This window comes from Ornithodoros turicata, chromosome 7, assembly GCF_037126465.1.
Source record: "Ornithodoros turicata isolate Travis chromosome 7, ASM3712646v1, whole genome shotgun sequence".
In the NCBI taxonomy this organism is placed as follows: Eukaryota; Metazoa; Arthropoda; class Arachnida; order Ixodida; family Argasidae; genus Ornithodoros; species Ornithodoros turicata.
The window spans coordinates 54,988,185-54,998,241 of record NC_088207.1 but is presented as its reverse complement, the minus strand read 5'-3'; the positions used below and the strand labels follow the sequence as shown (position 1 = coordinate 54,998,241).

At 44.7% G+C, this 10,057-nt stretch overlaps 3 protein-coding genes across 15 annotated transcripts in view; 2 read left to right on the top strand and 1 right to left on the bottom strand.

The window, feature by feature from the left end:
- Positions 1-109: 109 nt before the first annotated feature.
- Positions 110-1,957, top strand: LOC135400653 (NADH dehydrogenase [ubiquinone] 1 beta subcomplex subunit 2, mitochondrial-like). Its single transcript, XM_064632482.1, has 3 exons — positions 110-293; positions 588-711; positions 1,783-1,957. The coding sequence occupies exons 1-3, from the start codon at positions 211-213 to the stop codon at positions 1,855-1,857; spliced, it is 282 nt and encodes a 93-aa protein (XP_064488552.1). The 5' UTR covers positions 110-210; the 3' UTR covers positions 1,858-1,957.
- Positions 1,958-2,457: 500 nt separating this feature from the next.
- The window catches only part of LOC135401598 (transmembrane protein 138-like), a 38,040-nt gene continuing 30,440 nt past the window's right edge, over positions 2,458-10,057 (bottom strand). Inside the window, exons 2-4 of one of the 2 annotated variants that reach the window (XM_064634099.1) lie at positions 4,385-4,556; positions 3,633-3,708; positions 2,458-3,468 (exon numbers count right to left, since the gene is read on the bottom strand). In XM_064634099.1, coding sequence (XP_064490169.1) covers positions 3,359-3,468; positions 3,633-3,708; positions 4,385-4,556 — 358 coding nt within the window. In that variant the 3' untranslated portion in view covers positions 2,458-3,358. The remainder of the gene's footprint in view (positions 3,469-3,632; positions 3,709-4,384; positions 4,557-10,057) is intronic. The other variant, XM_064634100.1, reaches the window with a different exon arrangement.
- Positions 4,827-9,363, top strand: LOC135401599 (uncharacterized). 12 transcript variants are annotated; one of them, XM_064634102.1, is made up of 8 exons: positions 4,827-5,035; positions 5,484-6,310; positions 6,385-6,546; positions 6,670-6,867; positions 8,035-8,067; positions 8,268-8,396; positions 8,495-8,612; positions 9,106-9,363. In XM_064634102.1, the coding sequence occupies exons 4-7, from the start codon at positions 6,721-6,723 to the stop codon at positions 8,537-8,539; spliced, it is 354 nt and encodes a 117-aa protein (XP_064490172.1). In that variant the 5' UTR covers positions 4,827-5,035; positions 5,484-6,310; positions 6,385-6,546; positions 6,670-6,720; the 3' UTR covers positions 8,540-8,612; positions 9,106-9,363. The 12 variants fall into 12 exon arrangements, 3 of the variants coding, with proteins under 3 accessions (XP_064490172.1, XP_064490171.1, XP_064490173.1); XM_064634101.1 differs by having other exon boundaries at positions 4,829-5,035; positions 6,768-6,867; positions 8,268-8,612; XM_064634103.1 differs by lacking the exon at positions 8,268-8,396 and having other exon boundaries at positions 4,830-5,035.

The window sequence follows — 10,057 nt, the reverse complement described above, 5'->3', positions numbered from 1 at the left end:
ACATGTTGTCTATTTTATTCATTTCAACGAACATTTGCTGTTTTACTGAGCTTTTGTTATCCAGATATCTTTTTAACGCGTACCCTAGCGCCACCACCGCCCACACCAACGTTATTCCAGACCTGTCCCAGTCTGTCCTTTGCTTTTATTTTACCTTCTTTACTGCCTGACCTGTGTCTTTCGTATCAGAGGGAAGGTGAAATTTCCGAAATGTTAGGTTCTGTACTGCGGTCAGCTGTACGAGCTCCGTTGCGACGAAACGGGGCTGTTAGAATCCTGAAAAGAAATTCGGGGTGCGTTTCTTCCTACGTTTCTACGTACAGGTTACCTTCTTTTTCAATGCTGCTACGATGAAAGCGCCCGACATGTAAACGCGTCTTGAAGTAGTCCCAAGACGCATACTAACCCCCCCTGCCCTCCACTCCTTCTTGCTGTCCACTCTCCATCTGTCCAAGTCCTACGCCACCCATAGCACAGTTGCTTCGAGGTGCTAACGCAGAATTTAAAAAAAAAATCATTGTCTGCAGCCAGTACTACATGCAAGATGTGTTTTCACCCTGTATATATGTCTTCTTCGCAACATGCAGAAACTGGTACTATCGGCAAACCGCACCGCCGGAGAAGCAGGAAATTATTTTAGCAGACATTATGGGGACAGCAATGTGGTGGTGGATACTATGGCATGTCTTCACCGACTATCACCATATTTTCGTAAGCATCACCTCTTATGCTTGCATATGACCATTATCAATGTTTTCTGTTCCGGTTAACTGGAGCACTCATTATCCGCTGTGTGTTACCAGGAACAGACTTGCTGTGTTTTTTATTCGGTAATCTAAGTTGGCTATCCGTATCTTGATCTTGACGTGAAGTACCGGCAGCAGTTCTCCAGAATCATTGTAATCCGCATACCCAGAAACATGTCTGGGGACTCTGCCCTAGGCATTTATAGTGTTAAAAAGTAAGTGCGTAGGGCTTCCACCTGAGAGCATTTCCAGCCTGCAGGCCTGGACCAAAGATGCACTGATCATTAAGTGCTTTGTACTTTGTTTGGCAACATGAGAAGCCGGAATGCTGTTGCCCCTGGCAACACATTCATTGAAAAGGACACAACTGCGTTAGGTTCATGTGTCTGAAAATAGTACTATGGTGCTGTCCGCTTCTCAACAAACTTGGAAGATATATTTGAATTTCATTTTTAGTGTGATTTTTTTTTACATATTATATTGCGAGCATTCGAGCCCTTAGGAAAGGTATCTAGTTGTCTGTCGCTCACAAAAAGCACGTCTTGCTATGTCTCTCCCGCTGTTATATTTCACGCTTAACAATATTTGTATTTTATATTGTCTTAATACTAAATATGTTTTTGTTTACAGGTATTTATTATATGGACTACGTGTAACATACATACATATTTAAATTTTGATATTCAATATTATTTTCTTGCATTTCAGCGCGTCTTCAATATATATAATCATGGCACACGTTGCAAATTTGCTTCATCGTAAAAACTATGCTCAGTCCCCGAGAAAGGGGAGAGAAAGTGTTATGTACTGTTGTTTTGCGGTTATCAGTAGGTGTTAAAAATATTATTGGCACGATAACAATTAGGTGTTAAAAATTTAACGCGTTAAAATTTTTATTGAAAATTTATCCGATTCCGGCGTACTATTTAAAATTTTAATCGTCTAATCAGTTTCTTTTGGCAATTTCGTGCTTTACCTACTCATCAAACAAATATGACTGAAATATCTTGCGATTGAGACATTGTTACTCTTGAAGGGCCACTTTCCGGATGTGGAACCGGAGTCGTGGACCGACAGCATGCTGGGAATTCCGCAAGACGACGAGGAATAAGCGTGGATGGCTGCCATTAGAGTTTTTAAAGTCGCGTATCCTGCACACTGGGATGGACTGTAAATATATAGTGAAGTACAAAGAAGGTCTTCTGTCTTTACTTTCTCGTCTGTCTCACTTTTGAGTGGATATTTGTCGTCCGCTGCATCACTCTGGACCTTTACGGGCCTTCGGAGCCAAGGTCTTGTGTGCAAACCCATTTGAGGACGTCAGCAATTTGCCGGACTGGTACAAGTTGCTTAGACGTGTCCTCTTCTACGATTGACGTTAAATACGGGGTGGCATGTGCTGAGATATTGCCACTCATTAAGGAACTCCCAGGTGGGCGAAATTAATTCATGGGCCGACCGCTTTGCATTGCTCTTGGTCCAGTTGTCTTGCAAGGTAATGCCACAAGGTGTCGTTACTGTGGTGTGCCGTCGTCTGCTACTGTGTCATCGGCGTTTCTTTCCCATCTGTTCTCCGCTGTGTGTCGCGTACCATGTGGAGAAGGCCATGATCAGCTGTGCTGTGCATCTCGCACAAATCCGAACGTACCCAGAATAGTTACCCGGATGCGCAAAAATGAGCTTGCATCTCTGACCAGGAATTTCGAACATCCGAGACATTTCAAAGCTTATTGGGTATCCATTATAATGGCGTACTGCTTATTACTGGTTCCAGTTACTACTTCATTACAACATGGGTAACATTTAGTTTGACCAATTAGTAAGCTTCTTTATTAAACAACACACTATTTGGTAGATTCTAAAAAAAAGATAGCCCTCTAAATAGAAAGTAAAATAATCCCCTTACTCGAATATCGGTTGGCATTTTGTCTTTACAAAATATTGTCCGGACAGACCTGTCGTGAACAAAGTTTATAGCTGGCTGAACGAACTGAGTGACCTATATTCGAGTAAATGTGGTACTTAATATGTAAAACATATTACAGAATAACTAATTAACAACCTAACAATACATGTTAGTTTCTTATGGCGAAGACATTGGAAAGTACAATTGTATTTTCTAATGTATTACAGTTAGAGCCTTGTGTTCTCGGGTAAAACCCTTGTCTGACAATATATTTGCCAAATATTGCATGAATATCTGCAATACTGGTCGAACACTGGGCCACTATTGGACCGATATTGCCCATATCCAGCCAATATTGAACCAAGATGATGTGCTGCTTGGGATACTTTGCACTCAGCATCTCGTGTTCATCCGAAATGTGAGAAATAATTTTTTTTTAAATTTTCGACCCAAAAACCCACTTTTGCATGCAATATCGCCCGGCTTTTACGCTATTTTACCGTGATAAAAACAGATTTCTACTTCCCATTTTCAAAACACTTAAAACCCGAAAACACAAGGGTGTGATTACAGTGCACTACAACACAATGCAATCTACATGTTCTCGACTGAGGTAGAAGTTTGGCACCCGTGTCGTGGACTCTCTCAACCTGCCTCGGTGGTCAACATCAGTGATTTTCTCAGCGTCTTTTCACGTAAGTGCAAATCATGTGAACACGAAGACATGTCTCTGTAGCCATTCGCTCTGTCCGTAATATTTGGGCTGTGCTAGAAACAGCGCCGTTCTCTTGTGCAGGTAGTAGTGGCAGACAGCCGCTGAAAGACATTACATTAATGCGTACACTTAAGCAGCTGTGTTACAATATCAAGTAGTAGCATTCCTGTTGTGCAGTTAATTATGAAAGTGTCCTTCAATAACATTTAGACGGACATTTTACGACAAAAAAAAATCTAGAATGTGAAAAATAAAAGGGACTCACCAAATCTCTGTAGCACGTAAACAGCAAAGAGCCAATCGTGCTGCACGCAGTTGGATCCGTTCCAGGATACCACCTTCTAAACAAATTTGCATGCATATACGCATAAGCTTTCTCATAAATATATGCATTATATTTGTGCATGAATATCTCATTCAACAGGGCCCAGAAATCATCTCAAAGATTTTCTGTTACTGACGCATTATGAAAGGATAAGACCTGAATTTACAAGTGACACACACAAAAAAAATTATCTGTATTCAACATTTTTCTAAAAAAAAAAAAAAAAAAAAAAGACGCACCGGAACATCGACGTGCGCGTTCCCGCTCAACTCGCTCTGCAGGGTAAAACGAGGAGGAGGAGGAAAAACGTCACCGGTGATGTCATTACGGTCACAATTGACCCCGCTCGTCCAATCGGGGCTTTCCGCTTCTTCTTTTTTTTTTTTTCGCTTCTCTCTTAGTTCTCTGGGTAGCAGACGACATTCCTCTTCATCAAGCAGCGAACTACGTCAAAACGACCGGGGCAGCTAGTTTCGGGCACTGCCACTGTTGCGCACGGTCGATGTATCTGTCGAATGAATCACTTCGCACACTGTATTTTAAATGGCAGGTTAACGGCTTGGTTTAAAAGAAGGGTAGTGAATGAAGCTTTCTGTGCTCCTTCAAATAGAACAAGAGCGGAGTTCTTAAACTTGAGAAGTGAATTTCGCCCCAATATCTTTCTTGTTTATACATACATAAATTGAAATCACCGTATGTAAAAGGTGCAGGAGAATTGAAAGGGCCAGATAAGAGACGCTGAACAAGAGCGACGGCCCGAACGTCCTCAGAACGACCTGCAGAAGTCCCGCTTGGAACACAAAAGTGTTGCAGATCATCAGACCCTGTACCATGATGCTGAGTATAATGCAGAAGTCTTGCATGCTGCGCAAAAGGATGCCACGCGACATTATGTATCCGAAACATGCGAATCACATGCGAAAAATAAGTTTCGGTTTCAGCAAACCGACAACTCACACGAACAAAATTAGTTTCCTGACCAGATATTCCCGGATGAAGGCTTCTGTTGCGTTCACAGATACGTCGAAAACAAGCAACAGCACTTGTAGCGCGAGAATGATTCGAAAACTGTCGGTACCATAGAGATAATATAGGAAGACTCTAGAGAACGGCCTTGGCGCGCGGCCAATGCTTTCTCCCTACCGCGGGGTGTGCCCACCTGCGCGCGGCCAGCGGAGGCATAGACAGCGTTGCCAGACCTCTTTTTGCACGCTAAATGTTAGCGGAGTACTCGTTTTTGAGGGCAACAATGCGGATCTCTATGGCAACGTAAGTGAGAACGCCTCGGGCGTGGCGTTCGTCTGCTCTCATGGCCTCCGCATTGCTCGCCGAGCAGGAAATATGTAAGCATACACCTATCAGTTGTTGTTTGCATGCATGATGCAGACGTTTGTCGTCGTACCTTTGGGCAATTGCGTTGAACGGCTTCTTTTGGATTAATAGCTTGTATCGTGGCGTAAAAGGATAACGTGTGTCTTGTTGCACACAGTGAGGCCTAGCGAATAGCATGTAATGTGGATATATGACCGTTTAAGTGTTCGAACAAAGAAAGGTGTGTTTCCGAACTGTGCGTTTCCTCGAAAGGCCTTTATTTGCCGTGGTTGTTGGTCATTAACAGGGACAACAAGCGAAATTCGTGATACATGTTACTGCCTGTGTATCACTCCTACCTTGTTCCGTCGTTTGCGCGTTATAACAATGCAACAATGTAGGAAAGCGTCGTAAACTGTTAGTGTTGTCATCAAGGCACACAGGTATATGTAAGAAGAAAAAATAAATTTTGGGTCGCAGGTCCACTTGGGGCGAGCGAAGACGACGACGATTTAGGGCATCTACTGATTGCGGAACAAGATTTGTTTCGTGAGCATCTGCCTCACTTGGGCACCACGACTTGCTTCTGTAATTCTTCGACTATGTTCTCTTAATCTGATGCCAGCATACTTTTGCAGGATCACTTTCGCCAGTGAAATTATGTGATCAGGCTCCTCTGCATAGTGCTGGCACAGTGGTAGCTTGTCACCGTGTGTTAGGATGAAGTGATTAAACGATTTCAAAACGATCACCCGCACTACAAGCTTCACAGACCTCAATTTCTCTAGACGAAAGGTCTGCTCAGCGCAACACAGCAGACGTGTAACAAAGGAGGATGGTTTAACCAGCCCTCCATTGTCCCTGAGCATGATGAGAACACTTGATGTCTCGTCATCTAGGAGTGTGTCCAAACAACCATTACAGGTGAGTTTTGAGGAGACAATTCTAACAACATATCCTCCAATATAGGCAACAATGTCCTCGCTGAACCTGCTGAGTCTGGATGATTCCCCGTAGTCATGGTCAGCACACTGTAGAAGGGCACAGATGTTGTCCTCTGCAGGAACTTCTGCAGTGGGAGTCTCCTCACCTGCACTTTCCTCCCTTCGCGGCTTGCCCTGGTGACCGAGTGTCTCTATGCCTTCCACTGTAGGAGCGACATTCGCAGAGCTTGGGGCCTGAACTTCAGCATGTATCAGAAGCTTCCTGTAGGCATGACGGAATTGGGAAGCTGATGGGTTGTTATTCCATCCTCCTCTTTGCCTGATGCAGCTGAAGAACAGTTCCAAGTGGTCCTGGCTGAGGCGGTACGTAGTGATGTAACTAGGGGAGTGCAAGGGAGTAATATAATTTGTTCAAACATACTGTTTTCTGATTCTAGACCTCTACATGTTACCTGCATGCGCCCGCCTGGAACAGCGCTTCTGCCAGCTGTGCAACACTTTTCAGCGTAAAGGCCATGCTGATGACTGACATGCGTCTCCCATGCTGAGCAGCTAGCTCCCCGGATGGAAGTCGCAGTGTCATCATTCTTGACGACAATGTAAGCATCCTTTTTCCTTGCTGGGAAATTGTTCCATTGCGAAGTGGTGCCTTAAATCCTTTGCCAATGGGACTGTGCGAATTAAGCAAATCAAATGCTCTGTAAAAGATGTTCATGCTTTAGCTTTAGTGGCCACAGTCATGAAAATGAAAGGCCTACTCATCTACGTCGGCAATGAACGAAGCGGTTGCATCACTTCCTTCAAATTCGGTCAATCCCAGGAGCCGTGCGTGGGTCAGGGCTTTGCTCACGGATGAACTTAGAGTCTGCGCTGCAAGGCGGACCTTCATGATCTGGCGGCCAAACTCAATATGGGATCTGGTGAGCTTGTTTGCTGCTCTGAGGCCCTCCTTCTCTTGGAGTTGCTGCAGCCTTTCAATAAAGGCCCACCTGATTGTCTAAGAAGGGTGAAAGTATACTTAAATTTGTTGGCAGGCAAGAGAGAAACTGAAATGGAAGCTAGGTGTACTGCATTCAGATGCAGAAAAGTGAGCTCAACTTATGCATAATGCTGGAACGTGGAGGGACCAGAAAAAAACTCGTCCATCCTTGTTCCCACATTATTCACAAGGGACAGTTGGTAGTATTGTCATCCTATTTGCTTACTCCATAGTGGCTGCTCTGTAACACCTTGTGATCCCCAAACAGGTTCCTGAGCAGTTTAAGACTGTGTGCAGCATCAAAAATTAGGTGTATGCTCTTGTCAGCATCAGCAGGATGGGAGAAAAATGTCCGAAAGTCCTCTGTGTTGTTGGCATGGATATGGCACCCCAGCAGTCGCCCCATCATAACATTAGACGATAGCCCGTCACAGACGACTGCCACGACTTCGAGTCCACAATTTGTTAGCACCATGATGGCTTCTGTCAGTAGTGTCTTCAGTACTTCCCCAGATAGCCCCTTATTTAGAAAATAGCCGAAGGGTATTTTCCATGGTGATGCGACGCCCACAGCCATAAATACCAAAGAGTCACCTGCTAGGGGCGCATCATCCGTGTCATGAGGTGTGTGGTCCTCCCCAAAATCAACGTAACCAATTAGCCGTCCAGTGGCCTTGTCTACTTCACATTTTTTGCGTATGCTCATTCCATCAAGCATGATTGAGCACAGCTTCTCTCTCCTCTCAGTTGTTTCATGCTTTTTCTTCAGGTGGTCTAAGACTTCCTGCGTGAAGCCAGGCCAAGCACCAATAACCTTTGACCATTCGCGGAGTGTGTCTACAGCTGGCATTGGGAATAGTTTTGAGACATATTTGTAGGCACGAGGTGAATAAAAGTGGAGTGTCATTGCAAATCTCCTAGTTTCTGGGGAATATCTACGGCCTGGCTTTTTCTTTCTCACGTTCTTTGCCCATTCCTTAAGTATCTCTTGTGGCAGTTCCCCAAAGGACTCCAGCTTTGTTTGAGCCTCCTCTGCCAACAAGTTCTTTTCCTTCAGTTCAGCAATGAGGCTTTTTAGATTTTTAATTTTCTTTTCTCTCCTTTTCAGGGTCAGTTGCAGCCGTCGACGGACACCACGCAGGTACTGGTTCTTCTCTCGAAGTTGTCTCATTCCTGTTCTTGGCGTTGTTTTGCTGTGATAGGTGTGCTCCTTGTGACCCTTGGGTGTGATCGGGCTGCCCTCAGTATCTGTGTTGCTCACAGACACCTGCAAAGTTGCCTGTTGGTTAAGGACAGCATTCCCCAATATTTTGCATTTTAAAATTACCGGTTGTCGTGTAGGCGTGGTTTCATTGCATGTTTCCGGTTGTTGCTGCCCTGCTCTGGGGTCAGGGGACAAAACATCTACAGAAATGTCCTCAAGTCGTTGTGTTTTGGGATCTGGGCTTTCCTGCTGACACTCCTGAAATGGTAGTAGGAACTGTCGCTGCTCACAGGAATTGGAATGCATTGTTTCGCAGTGGGCTATAGTCACAAAAGCAATTTGTCTGTGTTTTCATGTTTTTCAGCAGCAGAAGAACCTGACAGCAGCAAGCAGCAGGAATAAGAAATGACATACAGACATATACTCACTGCTTTCCGCTTTTGTGGCAGCTTACAGTAGGGATGGTCCTCATGGTCAAACAGGTTAGCCTAAAAAATGTTTGCATTTATTTCTACAGCTCGGGTTACATGACGTCACACTGCATAGGATTCACGCTTTGAGAATAGTTATTGGAGCCTTAGGCCCACAAATAGGTATTACATTCTTGAGCACTAGTGAGGCATCATCATCATTATTATTATTAAGAAAGCTCATGTGCTCACAGGCAGTAGGATAGCCGGACTCGGGCTGGGGGTCTGGGCCCGTGGAATACTGCTTTCAGGCCCTTCCTTAGAAAAGAATGAAAAAAATCCTACATGGAAGCACATGTATGACTTATTGACCAAGCCATTCTTACAAGCAGTGAAACAGGTTGAGGGGGGCTGGTAGTCTCTGCTTCCGCAGCACTTGCCTGGGGCATCTCCTGGATAGAAAATTAAGGCCATTAAAAAGGGAAGGAATCGCACAATCTATAGGCCAAGCCGTCCTACAGGTCTAGTTGTAAAAGCACGTAAGCAAGAATTCATGTCCTTACAGGCAGTGGAACAGCTGAAGAAGGGACGGCGGGCTCTGCTTGCTCAGCACTGGCTTCAAGCATTTCCTGGAAAACATGGAGTGAAGGCAGTCATACAGGGGGGTGGCTGCACAAACTACTATGTACTTACCAGGGAAACTGTGTCAGCACCACTTTCATCTCTTTCATCTGGCTGGCTGGCTGTTACTTGGCTCTAAAAAAGTTCTTCCATTATTATCTCCTTTTGTATCATTTTAAAAGTAATAAAGAATAACCGGATACCTCAGCAGTTCCTGGCCTCACTGTCATAGGGACCGCGTTTGCCTTCAGTTTTGCTGTCTGATGACCAGCGATGAAGCTAGAAGTGTGGAAGTGCCTAGAGCATACTCTCTGACCGCGTGTAGGAACGAGCGATTGCATGTCAAGTGCTTCCAGCCATCGGGAAAGCAGGTGAGGATCCCGCGGAAAACTGCGATAATATGTATCTCAAGATCGTGCCGTAAGTTTCGACAATATTTGTTTGCCTTAGAGTGAACAACGTTTATAGGCGACTGGGCACGCCACAGAATATACTTGTGCATGCATGGACCCAGTGGACACTTACTTGTGAAATGACACCCCGCAGGATTTACTCTGCCTCATTTTACATTTCACACAACAGCTGGGCATCTTTCAAGCTGCGTAACTGCAGCGTCCGCGTCTGACAAGTACAAAGCGATGCGAAAGCGAAACTACATGCCAGTTCCCTGCTGGTGCTCGATTGAGCCAGAGAACGTTGAGATCGCACTTTGACAGCACTCAGGAACTGAACTTGCAGACTTTTATTGACTTTTATCAACACTTTATTTCTCAATTTTGCACATTTCACCAAAACAGTCACAGATTTGTGACATTTGAACGAGTTTTGAAACAAGATACGAGAAAGTCAAACTTAGCGGTGAAGCGCGCAGCCAAAGGCAACCCTGTTCATGCCTC